Source organism: Molossus molossus, unplaced genomic scaffold (assembly GCF_014108415.1).
Source record: "Molossus molossus isolate mMolMol1 unplaced genomic scaffold, mMolMol1.p scaffold_m16_p_2, whole genome shotgun sequence".
Lineage (NCBI taxonomy): Eukaryota > Metazoa > Chordata > Mammalia > Chiroptera > Molossidae > Molossus > Molossus molossus.
The window spans coordinates 11,949,931-11,973,905 of NW_023425355.1; the positions used below are offsets into that span (position 1 = coordinate 11,949,931).

The 23,975-nt window shown below is 35.4% G+C and overlaps 1 protein-coding gene and 1 pseudogene across 1 annotated transcript; both read left to right on the plus strand.

The window, feature by feature from the left end:
• The first annotated feature begins 10,065 nt into the window (after positions 1 to 10,065).
• Positions 10,066 to 10,640, plus strand: LOC118636428 (annotated as a pseudogene).
• A 32-nt stretch (positions 10,641 to 10,672) lies between these two features.
• Positions 10,673 to 23,376, plus strand: CYLC1 (cylicin 1). The gene is made up of 5 exons (XM_036271136.1): positions 10,673 to 10,698; positions 12,385 to 12,425; positions 14,456 to 14,574; positions 15,951 to 17,684; positions 23,344 to 23,376. The coding sequence occupies exons 1-5, from the start codon at positions 10,673 to 10,675 to the stop codon at positions 23,374 to 23,376; spliced, it is 1,953 nt and encodes a 650-aa protein (XP_036127029.1).
• The last annotated feature ends 599 nt before the right edge of the window (positions 23,377 to 23,975 follow it).

The following is a 23,975-nucleotide window of genomic DNA, read 5'->3' on the forward strand; positions in this document are numbered from 1 at the left end:
TTTGCATGTAGCTGTCCAATTATCCCAACACCATTTATTAAAGAGGCTGTCTTGACTCCACTGTATGCTCTTGCCACCTTTGTCAAATATTAATTGAGCGTATTGCCTTGGGTCCATTTCTGGGTTCTCTGTTCTGTTCCACTGGTCTATATTCCTGTTCTTGTGCCAGTACCAGGCTGTTCTGGTTACAGTGGCTTTGTAGTATAACCTGAAATCCGGTAATGTGATCCCTCCTACTTTGTTCTTCTTTTTCAAGATTGCCGTGGCTATTCGAGGTTGTTTTTTGTTCCATGTGAACTTTTGAAGTATTTGTTTTAGTTCTGTGAAGTATGTCGTCGGTATTTTGATGAGGATTGCATTGAATCTATAGATTGTTTTGTGTAATATGGACATTTTAATGATGTTAATTACCATTTTTTATTCTTAAATTAGATGTCTTTTATTCTTTCTGCTGTCTGAATGTTCTTCGTAGAACTTTCAGTTATTTGTTGAATAAGAGTGGTTAAAGTAGACAATCTCGTCTCCTTCCTGATCTCAGGAGAAAAACTTTCAGTTTTTCAACATTGAATATAATATTAGGTGTTTGTCATATATGATCTCTATTATACTCAGGTAATTTTCCTCCACACACATTTTATTGAGTGTTTAAGAATAAATGGATGTCGTATTTTAACAATGCTTTGTCTGCACCTCTTGAAAAGATTGCATAATTTTTTATCCTTTGTTTTGTTATTGTGGTGTTCTACATTGATCAATTTGCGTATGTTCAACCATTTTTGTGCCACTGAAATGCATCCCAAGTGATTGTGATGTAGTATTTATAAATGTATTGTATTTGATTTGCTAGTATTTATTTAGGATTTTTGCATCTGTATTCATCAGAGATATTGGTTTATAGTTTTCTATTTTGGTGTTACCCTTGCCAGGTTTTTTTTACTAGGATTATGTTGGCCTCCTAAAATGTGTTATAAGGCCTCTTCTTTAATATTTTGCAAGAGTTCGAGAAAGATAGGTATCAAATCTTCTTTGAATGTTTGGTAGAATTCACTAGTAAAGACATCTGGTCCTGTACTTTTATTTTGGGGGAGGTTTTGTATGATTGTTTTAATTTCTTCACTGTTGATCGTATATTTAAAATTTCAAATTATTCATGATTCAACCTAGGAAGGTGATATATTTCTTGGAATTTGTGCATCTATTCTAAGTAACTGAATTTGGTAGCAGATAGTCTTTCCTAGTATTCTGGTATGATTCTTTGCATTTCTGTGATATCTGTGGTAACTCTTTTCATTTCTGACTTTATTTGAATCTTTTCTCTATTTCCTTGGTGAGTCTAGCCAGGGAGGGGTGGGGGGCGGTTGGTTTCAATTTTATTAATCTTTTCAAAGAACCTGCTCTTTGTTTCATTAATTGTTTGTATAGTGTTTTTGTGCATTATTTCATTCAATTCTCTAATTTTTATTATTTCTTTTTCTTCTACTGACTTTTGGTTGCTTTTGTTCTTCTTTTTCTAGTTCTTTAAAATGTAATATTTGCTTATTTACTTGAGATTTTTCTTGTTTCTTGAGGTAGTCCTGGAATGATATAAACTACCCTCCTATTATTGCTTTCACTGCATCCCAGATATTTTAATATGTCATATTTTCATTCCCATTTGTCTCTATATATCTTTTAATGTCACTATTTATTTCTTCTTTGATCCAGTCATGTTTTAGTACTATGTTGTTTATGTTGTTTTATCTTCGTATATCTGTGGGATTTTTTACTTCTTTTTTTTTTTTTTTTTTTTCAGTTGATTTCTAATTTCAAGGCATTGTGATCAGAGAATATGCTTGGTATAATTTTTATATTCTTAACTGTGTCTATCCTTCAGAATGTTCCATGTGCATTGGAGAAGAATGTATAATCTGATGTTCTGGAATAAAAGTCTCTGTAAAGATCAATTACATCCATTTGGACTAATATATCATTTAGGGCTGATATATCTATATTGATTTTTTCTTTAGATGATCTATCTAGTGGTGTCCATGGAGTATTTAGGTCCCCTACAATAGTTGTGTTTTTGTCAGTTTTTCCCTGTAGTTCTGATAGTAGTTGCTGTACATATTTTGGTGCTCCCTGATTGAGTATGCATATATTGAGAAATGTCATGTCTTTTTGATGTAATGCTTCCTTTATCATTATAAAATATACGTGTTTGTCTCTTCTTACCTTTTTTTATCTTGGAATCTTTTTTGTCAGATATAAGTATAGCTATGCATGGTTTTCTGTGGAGGCTATTCGCTTGGAGAATTAATTTCCACTCTTTCACTTTGAGTTTATTTTTGTCTTTGCAACTTAAATGTGTCACTTGAAGGCAGCAGATGTTTGGGTGATTTTTTTATTCAATTTGCTACTCTGTGCCTCTTTATTGATTAATTCAGTCATTTACATTTAGGGTAATTATCAATGTGTGAAGATTTCTTACAGCCATTTTATCTTTTGTTTTCTGGTAGCTCTTTACCTCCATTGATTCTTTCTTGTTTCTGCCTATTTTTTCTGTTTTTGTTGTTTGGTGGTATTCTGTAATTTTTCCCCTCTGTTTCCTCATTTTTTAAGTTATGTGTGTCAATTTTGGGATATGCACCATGACCATTAGGTTTATAAAAAAGAATATTTCATATATACAGTTCTTATTTCTTTTTCATGCATCTAATCTGCATCCCCCTTTCCAAATTCAGACCTTAACCCTCTCTCCTTTTATGTTTTTATTGTCACACTATTGAGTGAATGTGATCGCAACACAGAGGACAAGATTGAATATTTCAGGTATCAATGAAGGTTTCTTTTTCAAGACCATTTAGAGCTGTGATTCTTAATCAGAACTGAGTATCCAAATCACCAGAGAGAATTTTTTAAATGCAGACTTGATTAAGCACATCCAGTGATTCTGCTTCATGGATCCAGGGGTTCTCAGGAATGTTTACATTTTTAAAATTTCTAAGTTAATTCTGACATTTACCTTTAATTGAGAACAGCTGAACTAGATATTTTTATTACTTAGTGTCTCCAAATTATTTCCTAAGTAAATTATTAGTTATTTAATGATGAATATGGACTAAGCTTTGTGCTGAATACTAGAGCTTTACTTAGGAAATGAAAATATATTTGACTCAAGCATAAATATATTTGACTTTTTACTTATATATGTATTTATTTATTTATTTTTTTGCTTACTAAACTTGATGGTTTAGAAAAGTAAAAAAAAAAAAAAAAAAAAAAAAAAAACCAGCAAAAAGTTCTAAAGCATATATATATGTACAATCCCAGAATCAGAAATGGTCACAACTCACTGTCCCTTCTAACTAATAAGGAAGCATTATTTTAAAAATAAATTATGCCATGTATATCCTCAGTAAACAATATGATTATTACTAGATCAAATTGGCACTTTCCAAATGGAACATTTCATGTACCAACTTTCTCTGTGAGTTAGAACAGTTCAAAATCCAGATCAACAGTTACATATACAGTCGGCCCTCATTTATCACGGTTGATCAGTTCCAGACTTTACCACGATAAATAAGTTTCCAAGATTTATACTGTCCTCCCTCACCACTTGGCGCTTGGAATTTCGCGCCTTCACCCTATTGCGTTTTTTTTTTTTTTTCAATTATTCGAAGCACGAAGTGGCGAGGGACAACTGTACCACTATCACACATCATTAGTGGTTTGATTTCATCTAAGTACTGAGAAAAAAAAAATTTTTTTTTTTTAGGTCACTGCTTTCTTTATTACATTCCAGTCCTGAGGATACATGCTAGACACCTTGATTAGATTTGGGGCATTTACCAAGTCTTGTCTAAGATACATTCACAAGGGTCTGGAATGAGGATTATTTTCAGAACATATTTAGTGAACTTAGAAAATATATTAGTTCAGAGAGGCTGGAGAGGTCTCAGTTCAATTCCCAATCAGGGCACATGCCTAGGTTGCAGGCTCAATCCCCAGTGGGGAGTGTACAGGAGGAGGTTGGTCGATCTTTCTCTCTCACATCGATGTTTCTATCTTTCCCTTCCTCTCTCTATAAAAAATACAATAAAAACATTTTTTTTTTATTTTATTTATATTTATTTTTTTTTGTTACAGATATTTTACCTTTTTACCCCATTGGCACCCCCCACCCCACCCCCCCTCCACCCTGTCCCCGGCTTAGTTGTCCATGTCCATTGGTCATGCATACATGCATATAAGTTCTGTGGTTTATCTCTTCCCACCCCCCACCCCCCATCCCCTCTTCTGAGGGATGTCAGTCTGTGCCCTACTTCCATGTGTCTGGGTCTACTGTATTCCTCAGACTGTTATGTTCATTATATTCCGTATATAAGTGAGATCATGTGGTATTTGTCTTTTTCTGCTTGGCTTCTTTCACTTAGGATAATACTTTCCAGGTCCCTCCATGTCGTCTCAAAGGATAAGAGATCTTTCTTTCTTACCGCTGCATAGTATTCCATTGTGTATATGTACCACAGCTTTTTGATCCATTCGTCTACTGGTGGACACTTGGGCTGTTTCCAGATCTTAGCTATTGTAAATAGTGCTGCTATGAACATGGGGGTACATATATTCTTCCTGATTGGTGTTTCAGGCTTCTTAGGGTATATTCCCAGCAGTGGGATCACTGGGTCGAATGGAAGTTCAATTTTTAATTTTTTGAGGTAGCACCATATTGTTTTCCATAGCGGCTGCACCAGTCTGCATTCCCACCAGCAGTGTATTAGAGTCCCCTTTTCTCCACATCCTCGCCAACACTTGTTGTTTGATGATTTGTTGATAGCGGCCATTCTGACAGGTGTGAGGTGATACCTCATAGTTGTTTTAATTTGCATCTCTCTGATGATTAGTGATGTTGAGCATTTCTTCATATGTCTCTTGGCCATTTGTATGTCCTGTTTGGAGAGGTGTCTATTCAGCTCCTCTGCCCATTTTTTAATTGGGTTCTTTGTCTTCCTTTTGTGGAGTTGTATGAGCACTCTGTATATACTGGAAATTAACCCCTTATCTGATACATCATTGGCAATGATGTTCTCCCATACAGTGGGTTGCCTTTCCATTTTGATGATTGTTTCTTTTGCTGTGCAGAAGCTTTTTAGTTTGATGTAGTCCCATGTGTTCATTTTCTCCTTTATTTCTGTTGCCTTAGGTGATGTATCAGTGAAAATTCTGCTCCGTATGATGTCCGAAATTTTGTTGCCTACATTTTCTTCTAGAATTTTTATGGATTCACGGGTCACATTTAAGTCTTTTATCCATTTCGAGTTTATTTTTGTGTATGGTGTAAGTTGATGGTCTAGTTTCATTTTTTTGCATGTAGCTGTCCAGTTTTCCCAACACCATTTATTAAAGAGGCTGTCTTTACTCCACTGTATGCTCTTGCCACCTTTGTCAAATATTAATTGAGCGTATTGCCTTGGGTCCATTTCTGGGTTTTCAGTTCTGTTCCACTGGTCTATATGCCTGTTCTTGTGCCAGTACCAGGCTGTTTTGGTTACAGTCGCTTTGTAGTATAACCTGATATCTGGTATTGTGATCCCTCCAACTTTGTTCTTCTTTTTCAAGATTGCTGTGGCTATTCGGGGTCTTTTTTGGTTCCATATGAACTTTTGAAGTATTTGTTCTAGTTCTATGAAATATGTCGTTGGTATTTTGATGGGGATTGCATTGAATCTATAGATTGCTTTGGGTAGTATGGACATTTTAATTATGTTAATTCTTCCAATCCATGAACAGGGTATGTTCTTCCACTTTTTTATATCTTCCTCTATTTCTTTTTTCAATGACCTGTAGTTTTCTGCAAATAGGTCTTTTACTTCTTTGGTTAAGTTTATTCCTAGGTATCGTAATTTTTTTGGAGCGATGGTAAATGGGATTCTTTTTTCAGTTTCTCTTTCTGTGAGTTCATCATTGATGTACAAGAATGCCGTCGATTTCTTGACGTTAATTTTGTATCCTGCTACTTTGCCAAATTCAATTATTAAGTCTAATAGATTTTTGATGGAGTCTTTAGGGTTTTCTATGTACAATATCATGTCATCTGCAAATAATGACAGTTTCACTTCCTCCTTTCCAATTTGGATCCCTTTTATTTTTTCTTCATGTCTGATTGCTGTGGCTAAGACTTCCAGTACAATGTTAAATAAGAGTGGCGAAAGTGGACATCCCTGTCTTGTTCCTGTTCTTAATGGAAATGTTTTTAGTTTCTGTCCATTGAGTATGATGTTGGCTGTAGGTCTTTCATATATGGCCTTTATTATGTTGAGATATGATCCCTCTATTCCTACATTGCTGAGCGTTTTTATCAGAAATGGATGCTGGATTTTGTCGAATGCTTTTTCAGCATCTATTGATATGATCATGTGGTTTTTATTCTTCATTTTGTTTATGTGGTGTATCACGTTTATTGATTTGCGAATATTGTACCAGCCTTGCATCCCTGGAATGAATCCCACTTGGTCATGGTGAATAATTTTTTTGATGTATTTCTGGATCCGATTTGCTAGTATTTTGTTCAGGATTTTGGCGTCTATGTTCATCAGGGATATTGGCCTGTAGTTTTCTTTCTTCGTAGTGTCTATTTCTGGTTTTGGAATTAGAATTATGCTGGCCTCATAGAACGTGTTTGGAAGTCTTCCTTCTTCTTGAATTTTTTGAAATAGTTTGAGGAGAATGGGTGTTAGTTCTTTTTTGAATGTTCGGTAAAACTCCCCCGTGAAACCATCTGGGCCTGGGCTTTTGTTTGCTGGGAGAGTCTTGATTACCTCTTCAATTTCCTTAGTTGTTATTGGTCTGTTCAAGTTTTCTATCTCTTCCGGGAATAGTTTTGGGAGAGTGTGTGTTTCTAGAAATTTGTCCATTTCGCTGAGATTGTCGAATTTGTTGCCATATAGTTGTTCATAGTAGTTGTTAACGATCTTTTGTATTTCCGTGGTGTTGGTTGTTACTTCTCCTCTTTCATTTCTGATTTTGTGTATTTGGGTTCTCTCTCTTTGTTTCTTGGTGAGTCTAGCTAAGGGTCCATCTATCTTGTTTATCTTTTCGAAAAACCAGCTCTTTGTTTCATTGATCCTTTGAATTGTTTTTTTGGTCTCTATGTCATTTATTTCTGCTCTGATCTTTACTATTTCCTTCCTTCTACTTGCTCTGGGGTTTTCTTTTTGTTTGCTTTCTAATTCTTTAAGTTGTGAGGTTAGACAGTCAATTAGAAATTTTTCTTGTTTTTTGAGGTAGGCCTGTAGTGCTATGAACTTCCCTCTCAGAACTGCTTTCGCTGCATCCCATAGATTTTGTGTTGTTGTGTGTTCATTTTCATTGGTTTCCAGGAAGTTTTTAATTTCTTCCTTGATCTCCTCGGTGACCCATTCATTGTTTAATAACATGCTATTTAGCCTCCATGTGTTGAAATGTCTTTGCATGTTCTTTGTGCAATTGATTTCTAGTTTCATGCCATTGTGATCTGAGAAGATGCTTGATATGATTTCAATCTTCTTGAACTTGTAGAGATTTAGTTTGTGTCCTATCATGTGGTCTATCTTTGAGAATGTCCCATGTGCACTTGAGAAGAATGTGTATTCTGTAGTTTTGGGGTGTAATTCTCTGTAGATATCTATTAAATCCATTTGGTCTAGTGCTTCATTTAGAGTCTCTGTTTCCTTGCTAATTTTTTGCCTAGAGGATCTATCCAGTGCTGTCAACGGGGTGTTGAAGTCCCCTGCTATGATTGTATTGTTGTCGATTTCTCCTTGGAAGTCCTCCAGAAGATTTTTAATATATTTTGGTGCTCCTATATTGGGTGCATATATGTTTATCAAGGTTATATCTTCCTGTTGGATAGATTCTTTCAATATTATGTAGTGGCCGTCTTTGTCTCTAGTTATGGTCTTCATTTTGAAATCTATTTTATCAGATATGAGAATTGCTACCCCAGCTTTTTTTTGCTTTCCATTTGCTTGGAAAATTTTTTTCCATCCCTTCACTTTCAACCTATGTGAGTCTTTTGTTGAGAGGTGGGTCTCTTGTAAACAACATATAGATGAGTCATGCTTTCTTATCCAATCAGCTACTCTGTGTCTCTTTATGGGAGCATTCAATCCATTTACGTTTAAGGTGATTATTGATATGTACTTATTTATTGCCATTTTTGTTTAGTGTGGTTCTATTTTTCTTCCCATTTCTACTGCTATTTACAGCAGTCCTTTTAGCATTTCTTGCAGTGCTGGTTGGTGCCAATGTATTCCCTTAGCTTTTTTTTGTCTGGGAAGCTCTTTATTTGATCTTCTATTTTGAATGATAGCCTTGCTGGGTAGAGTAGTCTTGGATTCAGATTCTTGTTTTTCATGACTTTGATTACTTCATGCCATTCTCTTCTGGCCTGTAGTGTTTCTTGTGAGAAGTCAGCTGAAAGCCTTATGGGGTTCCCTTTGTAGGTAACCTGTTGCTTATCTCTTGCTGCTTTTAGGATTCTCTCTTTGTCTTTAATTTGTGGCATTTTAATTATTATGTGTCTTGGTGTGGGCCTGTTTGGGTTCTTCTTACTTGGGACTCTCTGTGCTTCTTGAACTTGAATGCCTTCTTCCTTCACCAAATTAGGGAAGTTTTCTCTCACTATTTTTTGAATATATTCTCTATCCCTTGCTCCTTTTCTTCTTCTTCGGGGACTCCTATGATGCGAATATTATTACGTTTCCAGTTGTCCCATAGTTCTCTTAAGCTGTCTTCCTGTTTTTTAATAGTTTTTTCCTTTTGTTTTTCTGATTGGTTGATTTTTTCTACCCTGTCTTCTAATTCACTGATCCGGTCCTCAGCTTCCCCTACTCTGCTTTTTAAACCTTCCAATGTGTTTTTCATTTCGGATATGTCATTTTTTATCTCTTCTTGTTGGTTTTTAATTTCCATTTGGCTTATTTTCAGTGTCTCTATGTCCTTACTCATGCTGTTCAGCTTCCTCAAGATCATGGCTCTGAATTCTAGCTCTGTTAACATGCCTAATTGCTCCACATTGATCTCATCTTCGGTGGAGGTGTCTTGCTCTTTCATTTGGCTTCTGTTTCTGTGTTTCACCATTTTAGCTATCACTGTGGGCTTTGGAGCCTGTCAAGTTCTCCCTGTGGGTGTTGGTGTTCTGCTGTTTGTGGCTCCCTCTCCTGTGTTTAGATGAGCGAGGGAGGACCCGCGTTGAACACCACTGTCAAGTCTTACTTTCCTGGTTAAAGTTGCCAGCCCAGGAAATGTACTGTTATCCTCTAGCTTTTTGCCTGGAGGCTAGCAGTCTAGGTTAATTGATGAGTTTTGGGTTTTCCGTTGATTGAAAAACTCCCTCTGGTGCTCAGCCAAGGGGCTTTCACGAGGGTGGGGCAGATGCTGGTCGTTAGTGAGCCTCAATTAACACTTCAATGGCCCACAGGGTGGGGTTGGATCTCCGAGGGAGGGGCTGCTGCCTCTCCCCAGAGCCCTGGGAAGGAGCAATGTGGCTACCGTCCTGAGTGGCTGCACTCAGCCAAAGCTCTGAGCGCCCTCCAAACCCCGAGTGTCCCGACACAGTTCCAGTCCAGTCTGCCCTCCCTCCGCCGGAGCCCAAGGTGAGTGGCTGTGGCTGTTTCAGCCTCTGTCCCGGCTGCGCTGTGGGGCCGCCTGGGAGTGTAACCCGCGGGCGCCGCTTACAGCTAAGGCTGCTGCCGAGCTGCCGACCGTGGGCTCCCAGCCCCGTCTCGCGCCTTCGCAAGCCTACCGGGATGGAGTCAGTGTCCCTCGTTGTATGGTCCTCGCAAGCTGCTTTTCTGTTGGTTTTTCCCGTCGATTTGTCTGTGTTATAGTTGTAATTCCAGTTTGGTTCTGGGAGACGGTCTGTGTAGCTCCGTTCACTCCGCCGCCATTTTTCCTTCCCAATAAAAACATTTTTTAAAAAAGAAAATAAATCTGAGTTTACTACTGTTTTAGACCTTTTTATTAGAAAACTGGAGATATACTGGTTGGATTTACTGTTCTATATAATTCAATAAAATATTTTAAGATATCAAAATAGGCCTCTTTGCCGCATCTACTGCGAGGATGAAGACCATTCTCAGCAATCAGACTGTCGACATCCCAGAAAATGTCACATCACTCTGAAGGGACACACAGTTATTGTGAAGGGCCCCAGAGGCACCCTGCAGAGGGACTTCCACCACATCAATGTAGAACTCAGTCTCCTTGGAAAGAAAAAGAAGAGGCTCCGGGTTGACAAATGGTGGGGAAATAGAAAGGATCTGGCCACCGTTCGCACTGTCTGCAGCCATGTGCAGAGCATGATCAAGGGTGTTACACTGGGCTTCTGTTACAAGATGAGGTCTGTGTATGCTCACTTCCCCATCAACGTCGTTATTCAGGAGAATGTTCTCTTGGGCTAAAAATACATCCGCAGAGTTTGGATGAGGTCAGGTGTTGCTTGTTCAGTATCTCAAGCCCAGAAAGATGAGTTGATTCTAGAAGGAAATGACATTGAACTTGTATCAAATTCAGCTGCTTTGATTCAGCAAGCCACGACAGTTAAAAACAAGGATATCAGAAAATTTTTGGATGATATTTATGTTTCTGAAAAAGAAACAGTTCAGCAGGCTGATGAATAAGATATGAGTTTTCCAGCTATAGAAACACCAAGATGCCGAATGATTTTCACACTTATTTGTGATATTTTAAAGATGCAATAAAAGCCTCGTATTGAAAAAAAAAAAAAAGATATCAAAATAGTGGGGCTGTTTTGTTTGTTTTAATTATTTTTATTAATTTGTTTTTTGTTATAGATGTTTCTCCTTTTTCCCCCATTGACACCCTCCTCCACATCCCCAGCTTTGTTGTCTATGCCCATTGGTTATGCATACATGCATATAAGTTCAGTGATTTATCTCTCCCCCCTATCACCCTCTCTTCTGAGGTTTGTCAGTCTGTACCCTACCTCTATGTCTCTGGCTCAATTTTGTTCTTCACTTTGTTTAGTTCATTATATTCCACAAATAAGTTAGATCATGTGATATTTGTCTTTCTCTGCTTGGCTTGTTTCACTTAGCATAATATTATCCAGGTCCCTCCATGTCATCGCAAATGATAAGAGATCATTCTTTCTTACAACTGCATCGTATTCCATTGTGTACATGTACCACAGCTTTTTTATCCACTCATCTACTGATGGACACTTGGGTTGTTTCCAGATTGTAGCTATTGTAAATAGTGCTGCTATGAACATAGGGGTACATATATTCTTTTTGATTGGTGTTTCAGGCTTCGTAGGGTATATTCCTAGAAGTGAGATCACTGGGACAAATGGCAGTTCAATTTTTAACTTTTTGAGATAACCCCATAGTTTTTTCAATAGTGGTTGCAGCAGTCTGCATACCCACTGGCAGTGTACTAGAGTCCCCTTTTCTCCACACCCTCGCCAACACTTGTTGTTTGATGATTTGTTGATGGCAACCATTCTGACAGGTGTGAGGTGATACCTCATTGTTGTTTTAATTTGCATCTCTCTGATGATTAGTAATGATGAGCATTTCTTCATATGTCTCTTAGCCATTTGTATGTCCTGTTTGGAGAGGTGTCTATTTAGTTCCTCTGCCCATTTTTTAATTGGGTTCTTTGTCTTCCTTTTGTTGAGTTGTATGAGTACACTATATATTTTGGAAATTAACCCCTTATCTGATATATCATTGGCAATTATGCTCTCCGATATAGTGGGTTTCCTTTCCATTTTGATGATTGCTTCTTTTGCTGTGCAGAAACTTTTTAGTTTGATGTAGTCCCATGTGTTCATTTTCTCCTTTGTTTCTCTTGCCTTAGGTGTTGTATCAGTGAAAATTCTGCTGCGTGTGATGTCTGAAATTTTGTTGCCTACATTTTCTTCTAGAATTTTTGTAGATTCATGAGTTACATTTAAGTCTTTTATCCATTTTGAGTTTATTCTTGTGTATAGTGTATGTTGCTGGTCTAGCTTCATTTATTTGCAAGTAGCTTTCCAATTTTCCCAACACCATTTATTGAAGAGGCTATCTTGACTCCACTGTATGCTCTTTCCACCTTCATCAAATATTAATTGAGCATATTGTCTTGGGTCATTTTCTGGGTTCTCTCAAATTATTGTTTGTATTTTATCTTTTTTTAAAATTTTGTTTAAGGTTGTGGTGAAAATACAGTTTTGTTCATCTATAACTTGATTTAGAGGACAGATGTAATACAAATTACAAATATACATTTTTAGATAATGGAATTCAGAAAATTCATAATATTTCTGAGTTGTATTATTAAGGGCCTATTATTAATAATAAGAATTATTATTATTAGCTATAGTACAAATTCAATTAAAGTATTTTTTTTTAACAGACAAGAAGTAAACATCAAAGCATATGATAATTCCATGCCAAGTAAGAATTTAGTTTTTGGGGTTCAATATCATCTAGATTTTATTTGAAAATAAGTTTATGGATAAATTATTAGTATGTTTCATTCAAAGCAATAAAATATAAAATGTCTTGGACTTTTGTTAAAATTTAAGAGAATCATATATGTGTGTGTATTTATATATTGGTATGTGTATATGTGTAAAATATTTCTGACCTTATGAGTTTGCACACATAATTTTAAAAGGAAATACTTAATTTGTTCTTTCTCATTACAAAAAACAACCTTAATTTCAGAAGGCTCCTTTGTGTTTAAAATCCACAATAACAAAACCAAAAGTAGACAAGGAAAATACAGTTAGAAAGATGAAAGTGGATAATCCATTTATTACACATATACAACTTTAAGAAAGTTCTTAATAAATTGAGTTTAAATCTGTCTGAACTGCTACAATGTTTACCCATTGGTTCTTCAAGAAACGCATAAAGAAGTCTCTAACTTTGTGATTAAGAGAATAGACGCTGGAGCCAAACTGTCTGTTTGAATTTTCTTATACTTTCTGATGTTGAGAAAATAATTTAAGCTCTCTCAGTGCTTTATTTTTCCACATCTATAAAATGGAGGCAATTATAAATTATATTATCTAATTCAAAGTGTTGTTTGAGCCTGGCCAGTGTGGCTCAGTGGTTGAGCATCGACCCATGCACCAAGAGGTTGCAGGTTCGATTCCCGGTCATAGCACATGCCCAGGTTGTAGGCCAAATCCCCAGTGGAGGGCATGCAGGAGGCAGCCAATCAATGTTTCTGTCTCTCTCTCTCCCTTCTGCTCTCTCTAAAATCAATAAAGAAAAAAAAACTTGTAAAAAAAGTGTTGTTTGAGGATTAAATGAGTTATGTATAAAGTGTTCAAAACACTGTCTGGCACAAAGTAAACCCTAGATTAGTGTTAACAGTTGCAGCTATTCTATACATACTATTACTACTATTCTTCCATATAGTATCTCCTTAAATATTTGAATATAGAGATCACATTTTTGGTTAATCTCTCCATCTCCAGGAGAACTGTCCTTTGTTACATTACCAGTTGCTCTTTTGACATAGCTACTAGCTAGTGTGATCCTCCTGATTACTCTGTTCTAGATACCTACAAATTTGTATATGTTCCTTTAATGCATCTTATTAAATTTATTGGGGTAACATTAGTTAATAAAATTATATAGGTTTCAAGTACATAATTCTACAACACATCATCTTTTTATTAGATTGTATCTTCACAAAACAATGTCAAGTCTCCTTCCCTTTTTAAAATAGAGTTCACAGAACTGAATGCAGTATTTTGGCATGTGGTCCTAATTCTTGCATCTTGGAATATCACTGAGGTTAGAGGAATGCTGAGATAAATTAATATATTTAACCAATTGAGATTTTTACTAATTACTTTATGCTCAGTATTGTGCTAGATATTATGGAAATTATACAATAGTCATACTGATTATAATATAATCAAAAGTACATAAAAGAAAGAAACCATGATAGAGACTATGAAGATGTTTAAAAAGAAACAGTAATTTTTTCTCAATTTTCATTCTTACAGTTGATCGTATTATTTTAACTATCATGATTTAAATATCTATCTGTAAAAATGTGTGTTATTTAGAAAATAATATTATATGTGGTGATGAAAGTAGATCTGACTTTAGGTGGTGTGCACACACTGCAATATACAGATGATGTATCATAGAACCGTAAACTTGAAACTTATATAATCTTATTAACCACTGTCATCTCAACAAATTTCATTACATTTTTCAAAATTACAAATGTCATTTTGAAACATAGTTATTGCTAAATGGGGAGATATTCTTTTATGGGACAATCTCATTGAAATTCCTAATTGATAGTCAAAGAAACTACATACTCCAGAAGGAAAAGAGATATTTTGAGTTATAGTTTAGTTTAATTTAAACAATGTATTTCTTACTCATGAATATCTAAGTAGTTATGAAAGTTTGTCTCCTAATAGCAAACTGTCTATTATCTTTTTTTATGTTAGTCAGTGAATCAAACAGAAAATTATGGAATCGCGAATACTTCACCTTGACATTTCCCAAACCACCTCAGCCATGTAGAAAAAAGAGATCAAGAACCTCAGAATTACACATCACAGTTCCTGTAAGTACTGAAAAGGTCATTTAAAAATGAAATCTAAGATTATGTATTAAATAAATATAGATAGATATGTGTAATTTGGATTTTACTAACTATTGGTAGCAGATATTTTAAAATGTATAATTCCCCATAAAACAGGTTTTCCTCACCTGTTTTAGATTAAACTTTTATTTATATGTAGCTCTCCATTTCAAAGGAATTATATAGCTAATAGAATAGGCAAGCTAAAGAACAAAATATTGCAAATGGTGGAATCTCTCAGGAAATTTTTACCAGCTGAAAAAACATAAAGTTTGAAATTTAGAAGAGTGGCTGATCTTGATGAGTTTTCAGAGGCTCTCTATTTTCCTTAATCTGGTGCTAAGGATACTAGATACTAGGAGAATCAAGTTTTATTTACTGATTTTATAAAATGGAGTTATCAACAGCAAAAAGAAAGATTAGTGCTCAGATATCAACCCATGCTGTTATCAAAATATGTTTTAAAAGCATTTCCCAAAGCAGAATTAAATTAGATGCATTTATTCAAGAATTAATCATTATATCCATAGTGATCTAAGTAGATGCTTCTTTTCATGGTCTTTCTTTAATTCTATATGACTTTCATTGACTGGTGATGTCTCTACAGAATAGTTGAATCAATGTAAGAAGCAAGTGTAAAATTAATCTATGTGGCCAGTATGACATTCTGATTTGACAAATGTTTGGATGGAAGACTAAAATAAATTACGCTACTGCTACACAAATTAACATGAATCAAACATTTGTTGTATTTTATCTCCTTGCTTTTGACAATACTATACAACAGGGCTCACAAGCTTTTAATTTGATCAGAGGCATCAAAACAGGAGTACAAATGAGGCTAGGTCTGAAGCCTACAGCTATCACAAGAATTGTCATGGCAATCTTGATGGGCATAAGCTTATTTTTTATCTAACTTGAGGGTGAAGGGTGCACAACATGATAAAAAAAAAATCTCTCCCATATTGTGGTCCAAAATGGATTCACAATCAATTTTATGTACAGGCCCTGAAATATCATGAATTCTTGTGGGTCTGCTTCAATCCCAATATGAATTGATATATGAATAACATTTCTCCTAAAGTAATTTTATTTACAAAGTAGAGTTATCGCACATAAACACACAAGCATACATAGGGTATTGAAAAATAAAAACAAAATCCATTTTAAATGGATGGTTAATAAGAAACTAGACTATTTTCAAGTTTCAATGTATAATTTATGAAATTTTAAATTAAATTTATTGGGGCGACATTGGTTTATAAAATTATATAGGTTTCAAGCTTACAATTCTATGATATATCATCAGTATATTGCATTGTCAAAAATTCTTGTTATCATTCTAACCAAATGTTTAGACATATGACGAAAGAAAATTGGAGGAAGTGCATAAGCCAGCTCATATATGGATAAGGCATTTTTTAAGAAAAATTTCCCAAAGACCATCTAATTACTTCACTGTCAGGAGACAGGCTCCATTTAGACATCCCTGTACTCCTAAAACCCATCTTGATAAGGCAGAATCGAAAGAGTCAGAAAATGACAAAAAGGGAACAAATTTTAAGAAAAATTCCAAGAAAAATACCGGCCCACATGAAACAACTCCAGAATCCAAGGACACGGGAAATGATAAAAAACCTAAAAGAGGAGACAAAGCAGATAAAACTCCATCAAAATCATCACATGAAAGTGAAGTATCTAAGAAATCAAAGTACAAGTCAGAAACAAATCCAAAATCCAAAGATTTTCAGGCAATCTTCTTAATGAAGCATCCATACAAAAGTAGGAGTGATTTCAAAAATTCCAAGGAGACAGACATGGAATCCATATGTACAAAAAAGGATTCTAAGACCTCAAAGAACAATTCTAATACCAAAACTGAAGCTTGCTCAAAAAATTGTTCAAATATGGATTTAGTGATATATTTAGAAGAGACTGGTCCTGAATCCATGGAATTTGATATGTGGTTAAATAATTACTCACAGAATAATTCAAAGAAGCTTCCAAAGAAGGAAGGAAATAAAGGCTCTGATGCTGAGTCTTTAGATTCAAAAGATGCAAAGAAGGATAAAAAAGGTTCAAAGAAGGAAGCAAAGAAAAGCTCTGATGCTGAGTCTTTAGATTCAAAAGATGCAAAGAAGGATAAAAAAGGTTCAAAGAAGGAAGCAAAGAAAAGCTCTGATGCTGAGTCTTTAGATTCAAAAGATGCAAAGAAGGATAAAAAAGGTTCAAAGAAGGAAGCAAAGAAAAGCTCTGATGCTGAGTCTTTAGATTCAAAAGATGCAAAGAACGATAAAAAAGGTTCAAAGAAGGAAGCAAAGAAAAGCTCTGATGCTGAGTCTTTAGATTCAAAAGATGCAAAGAACGATAAAAAAGGTTCAAAGAAAGACAAGAAGAAGAAGGATGCAAAGGACGCAGTGTCTACTGATGTAGAATCTGAGTCTGAATCAGAGCCAAAAAAGGGTAAGAAAGTTTCAAAGAAAGGTAAGAAAGATGACAATAAAAAGGATTCCAAGACGGACGTATTGTCAACTGATGATGATCTTGAATCTGGGGTGATTTCAAAAAATAGTGAAAAAGAGAAAAAGAAAAAGAAGAAAGGTGACAAAAATATGTCTGAAGAGTCTAGTGAAACTGAATCTGATTGGGAGTATAAAAAGGATAAGAAAGGTTTAAAGAACGCCAAGAAAAATTCAATGAAAGAGAACACAAAGAAAAAAATAGAGTCTACTGGTGATGAATCTGATGAGTCTTCCAAAAAAGACATAAAGAAGACCAAAATGAGAAAAAGTTCAGATGCTGAATCGGAAAAAATGAATAAAGCTGGGGCTAAAAAGAAAGATGATGAATCAGATGTAACATCTACAGATTCTAAGAAGGAAGCACTGGAACTGAAAAAAAATGTTAAATTGGCATTCAGAAGGACCACATTCAAAGAAAAAGAAAAAATACCAGTTACAGGTAGAATTCCTCCATCAAGAGAAAGTCCACTACCATCTCCTTGTGAGCCTCTGCAACTATCACCTAAGATCAAACATCGCTGTGTGTGCAAGATTGTTCTTCCACAACCAAAACCAAGATATGCTCCTTTGGTATGTTTACTCCTCTTTTATTTTAGAGATTTGTATTTGAACTGAAAGATATATTAGATATTCAAATTTCTATTTTCTCTAAAGAATAGTCCTCTATTTAAATCTTTATTGTTGAAGGTATTACAGATGTTCTCACTTTTTTCCCCCATTGACCCCCTCCTCCCCGTTCCCACACCCCTCCTGCCTTCACCAAACTACTGTCTGTGTCTATTGATTGTGCATATATGCATATAAGTTCTTTGGTTTATCTCTTCCCACCTCCCACCCCCTGCCTCCCTTCCCTCTGAGGTTTGTCAGTCTGTTCCCTAGTTTCATGTCTCTGGATCTATTTTGATCGACTGCTTATTTTGTTCATAATATTCCATAAATAAGTGAGATCACGTGGCATTTGTCTTTCTCTGACTGGCTTACTTCATTCAGGATAATACTCTCCAAGTCCCTCCATTTTGTCTCAAAGAATAAGAGTCTTTTTTTTTTTAGAGCTGCATAGTATTCCATTGTATAAATGTACTACAGCTTTTTTTTTAAATCGTCACTCAAGGATATTTTTGCATTTATCTTCAGATAGAGTGGGAGGGAGGGAGAGAGAGGGACAGAGAGAGAAACATCAGTGTGAGAGGGACACATCGACTGGTTGCCTCCTGCATGACCCAGACCAGGGCCAGGGATGAACCGCAACTGAGGTGTATGCCCTTGACTGGAATTGAATCCTTGACTCTCTGGTTCGCCAGCCGACGCTGTAATCGGTGAGCCAAACTAGCTAGGGCTGTACCACAGCTTTTTTATCCACTCATCTACTGATGAAAACTTGGGTTGTTTTAAGATCTTAGCTATTGTAAGTAGCACTGCTATGAGAATAGTCCTCTTTTACTGGAATATTGACAAGTTTGGGGCTCTTGGGTAAGAAAAATAAAAAATATGTTTAAATGACTCAAAATACTTGCAAAAGAAATGTCAAAAAGTTAAGAATGTTATATAGGCTTCAGCATAGAGAACTAGCTTGTGCTTTAAGAAAACATTTAAAATTACTTGTAAGGGGAGTCATATTACAAGTGTTTAACTGCTCTATACTTAAGAAAAATCAAACATGAAAATTGACTAAAACTTGTACAGGGGTATATTTAAGTAAGATATAAATACATTTTCTAGGAAGTTGCTGAATATGGTAAAAAACCCAACCAAAATCTAGACAGAGCTGGTTGGAAATATACCAAGATTCAAATAGGCAAAATATTAATTATTTAATCCATCTCTGAGTTAAACTTCTTCATGAGGCATTATTCTTACTGATGATCAGAAAAATGGCTAACTTGCCAGAAGTAACTCTATCTCCTTTGGTTTATAAATGTCTCTTTCAGGTAAACTCAGTTTCTTTGGGGATAAATATGCCATAAATTTAAATTTTCCATTTCTGTCCTCCAGGAGTTCTCCTCTTTCATATTCCTTTATCCAAAATCCAGCAGTAAGGAGAGGTTTAACTAGACATCTCACTTTGGATAGGGTTAGGGGGGCTCCTGCCCCTCTATGTTGTCTTCCCTGTATGGCTTTCTCTGATCTTTGGTTGAGGTGTAGTTCATTTGCATGGTTTCTGTACATCAGCCTATGTTTCTCTGCTTTCTCACAGCGTTTTTTGTCTGTTTTAAGTATGATCGGGCTGTTGCAGTCTGTACAGCTAAAATCAGAGAATCTGTAGATATGACTGGTTCTTGACCTTGAGCTTCTAATATTAATTTCTTCCTCCCCTTTCTCTACTTCTTCCTTGTCCTCCTAGTCGTCTTTTTTCTTCTTTCTGAAAGAGCTTCAGTCTTGTGAGAAACTTCATTTGTTTTTCATACATTTTTCATTTTGGGGAATTTATAAATTTATTTTATCTCTTTCAGAAAGGCTGGATTTTAACTCCATTTTCTCTTACTAGACTCAAAAAGTCAGCTTTGAGACTCAAAGCTGAATTAATAATGCCTTTGTTGAGAGGTCAGTTTTAGAGGTCAAGTCAATGAGGGGGTAGCCATTAGGGCAACAAGAATGAATATATATTGCTGGATAATTTTTAAGGTAATGAGAAAAAAAATAACCTCATATAGCTGGATTATTTTCCACAAGTAGTTTTTATAAAAAGTAAGTAAAATTTAAAAAAACAAGTCAAGGCCAAAGATAAATTTTATTTATGAAACACAACTTCAGGGTATGTTCTGGGCTTGTATACATTCACCACCAAGGCTCTTTAAAAACTTCAATATGCTTAGCTACCACCCAGTCAGGCTATTACATGCCTGCCTCTTCATTGTGGATTTATTCCTGGGCTCTCAATTATTTTCCATTGGTCTGTGTGTCTGTTTTTCTGCCAGTACTATGCTGTTTTGATTATTATTGCTCTATAGTATAATTTGAAGTCAGGTAGTGTGATACCTCCTGTTTTGTTCTTTTTTCTCAGGGTTGCTTTGGCAATTTGGGGTATTTTGTGGTTCCATACAAATCTGATGATTTTTTTTAATGTCATTGAGATTTTGATGTTGATTGCACTAAATCTGTATATCACTTTGGGTAATATGGACATATTAACTATATTGAATCTTCCAATCTATAAACACAGAATATCTTTCCATTTTATTGTGTCTTTTTCTATTTCTTTTAATAGTGCTTTGTAGTTTTCAGTATATAGATCTTTCATATCCTTTGTTTATTCCTAGGTGTTTTATTCTTTTTGTTGCAATTTCAAAAGAAATTGATTTTTTATTTATTTTTCTAAAATTTCATTGTTAGTATTTAGGAACACAATGGATTTTTGTACATTGATTTTTGTATCCTGCAACTTTACTGTCTTTGTTTATTGTTTCTAATAGTTTTTGGTGGTCTTTAGGATTTTCTATATAAAGTATCATTTCAGAAGCAAAAAGTTGCACTTTTACTTTTTTATTCTTAATTTGGATACCTCTCATTTCCTTCTCTTGCCTGATTGTTCTGGCTAGGACTTCCAGTTCTATCTTGAATAAGAGTGGTCAACCTGGTCTTGTTCCTGATTTTAGAGAAAAAAAATTTCAGTTTTTCACCATTGAATATGATATTAGCTGAAGGTTTGTCAAATATGGCCTTTATTATGTTGAAGTACTTTCCTTCTATACCCATTTTATTGAGAGTTTTCATCATAAATGGATGTTGCATTTTATCAAATGTTTTTCCTACATCTATTGATATGATATTATTTATCTTTTGTTATGTTAATGTGGTGTATTATATTGATTAATTTGCGTATGTTGAACCATCCTTGTGCCCTGGAATAAATCCACCTGATTGTGAAGTATCATTTTTTAAAATGTAGTGTTGTATCTGATTTCTAGTATTTTATTATCTTGAAATATATTTTGTCAGATATAAATATGGCTGCACCTGCATTTCTGTGGATGCCAGTTACTTATTGTTCACCTTTTTATTTTAACTCTATTTTTATCTTCGCAGATTAGATGTGTCTCTGGGAGATAACACATGGCTAGGTGTTCTTTTGTTTGTTTGTTTTTTTTGTTTTTGTTTTTTTTTTAATCCTCACCCGAGGATATTTTTCCATTTTTGGTACAGATAAAATGGGAGGGAGAGAAAGGAAGGGAGAGAGAGTGAGAAACATCGACGTGAAGGGACACATCGAGTGGCTGCCACCCGCACGACCAACCAGGGCCGGGGACAAACTGCAACCGAAGTACGAGCCCTTAGCGGGAACCGAACCCGGGTCTCTCCGGACCGCAGGCCGACGCTCTAACCGCTGAGCCAAACTGGCCAGGGCTAGGTGTCCTTTTTGATCCATTCTGTTACTCCATGCCTCTCTATTGGTAAATTCAGTCCATTTACATTTAGGGTGATTACTGATATATGAGGATTTCCTATAGCCATTTTATTGTTTGTTTTCTGTTAGCTCTGTGCCTCCATTGGTTCTTTCCCCCTGTATTTCTATCTGTTGTTTCTGTTTGGTGGTATTCTATAATTGTTTCCTCTGTTTCCTCTTTTATTTTAAGTTGTGTGTTTCAGCTTTGGGTGTGTGTGGGGGTAACCTTTAAGTTTGTTAAAAAGAAAGTTTCGTATATACAGTAGTCCTGTTTCCTTAAAAGTGCTCTTTTAATGGTGTTTTGTAATAACCTGTCCTCTCTGACAGCTGTCAGTTTGTTCAATGTATCCAAATACTTGTTAAGCATCATGGTGTCAGAAAGAATATTGAATTGTGAATAAGAGTGTTAGTGATAAAACATTTCTGAGAATAATATCAAGATCCTTATAATAAAAGGTCAAGAAATAGGAACAAATACTTTTTGCAGGATGAAATAAATATTAAAATAAAATCATGAAAAAATATTTACTGTGTAGTATTAGTAATCAAATAAACATCATGAGATCATTTTTATCTAATAATACAGTGTGTGTGTAGTGTGTAAATACAAAACATAAATTTAATATATTAACTATGTAAGATATATTGTATAGAGATAAGATTAGATGATAGATAGATGATAGATAGATGATAGATAGATAGATAGATAGATAGATAGATAGATAGATAGATAATAGATCTTATGTAAAGCTGTTGAGGCTTCAGGGTTAGTGCTACATTTATTCACTGCTTGTTGCAGAAGACGAATGACATAAACTGGCTTAAGTTTCTTCTGATCTACATGGGACTATGTAGAAAGGGTCATAATTGGAAAATACTATTGGACTCAGTAACCTCATTACTAGAAATGTATTGTAAAAGAAAAAATTAGCAGAAGGAAAAACAAGTTCTAGGCATAAAAACGATGAGTGCAATATTGTCTATAAGAAAAATCTTTAAAATTAAACTAAATGTATAAAAGTAAGAAAATTGTTTAGTAAAACATAAAACAGAATAGTATATATTCATTAAAATGATCATTATAAAACCTTGAGAATTCAAGGGAAAATTTCATACTATGATGTTGCAACTAAGCAAAAATCTTCATGTTTGTGTAGAAAGAGTAGACAAAAGTATGCAAATATAAAAATACTTGTATTGGTGTGGTATAATTTGGACTATCAGCTATTTGTAATGTTTTTTTTTTTTTTTTTTTAGTTTATTATCCATTTAAAAGTTATAGTATATTAAAATAGTTGTGAGACCTTAGATTTATAATGTTACATTGCTAGGACTTGGTTTCTTACACAAATGCTGGTGTTGGACTAGAATTCAGTATTTCTCATCTTTCAGTAGATTTTAAAATCACTCAGGAAAGTTGTTGAAAATGTACATTATTAACTCCATCTCAGAATTTATTGGTAGGTCTGGGTAGAGTCCATAGACCTATATTTTTAAGAAGAACTAATTAAAATTTATATTTAATTCTCTCCTACCTATGGCACTCTGTGTTTAATAGATAAATTGCCCTGGCCGATTTGGCTCAGCAGTTAGAGCATCAGCCCACAGACCAGAGAGTCCCGAATTCAGTTCCCACTAAGGGCATGTACCTCAGTTGCGGTTCATCCCCACGTGGCAACCAATCCATGTGTCTCTCTCACATCAATGTTTCTCTCTCTCTCTCTTCTTCCCTCTCTCCCTTCTGCTCTGTCTGGAGATAATGCAAAAATATCCTTGGATGAGGATTTAAAAAATAGATAAATAACACTTTACTTTTTATTTTCTTTTTTGTTTTACTTTATTCCTTAGCCTGAAGCAAAGTGGATTCACAAGCTGCTTTAAAAAACAACTGGGCGCTTGGTTTCACAGAATGACCTTACCACAGCGAACACTAGCTTCTCTCAAATGGGCATTTCTACTTCTGTGGGACTGTAATAAATAAAAACAAGTCTTCTGTGAGTACTATTGTTATAATGTGTCAGCGAGATAACCAGAGATGCACAGCCAAATTGTAAAGGAGCGTTTTATTCTTGTTGGCAGGCTGCAGAGGGCATAGTCTCCCCTCAGATCAGCAGCCAGGATTCTTCTTGCTCACCCGATTTTAAAGACAGAAGCCCCATCCTCCTTTTGCCCCGCCCCCTCCAGAGGACTGGTACAATAGTGGGAGTGACAGCATTACAGAAGTCAAAATGAGCATTATTCACCTGGGCACAAGTACCTGCAAATGCCTGCAAATACCAGTACTCGGAAGGAAACTGCAAATGCCTCCCAACACGTGGGGCAATATAATCTTAGGCAAAATTCCTTTACTTCTAGGGGTAGTTAACCTATTCTTGGAAAAATACCGAGGAAGGTCCACTGATAAAAATGGGGTCATTTAGTCACCTTTGCCCAGAGGCCTACATAAGAATGGAATCTAGTCGCCATAGCCGTGGGGCCCA

Coding starts and splice junctions, on each gene's coding strand:
- CYLC1 (XM_036271136.1), top strand. CDS start 10,673: ATGCCGAATGATTTTCACACTTATTT. Junction 10,699..12,384: donor AATGATTTTCACACTTATTT/GTGATATTTTAA, acceptor TTTTTTTAACAG/ACAAGAAGTAAACATCAAAG. Junction 17,685..23,343: donor AACCAAGATATGCTCCTTTG/GTATGTTTACTC, acceptor TTTATTCCTTAG/CCTGAAGCAAAGTGGATTCA.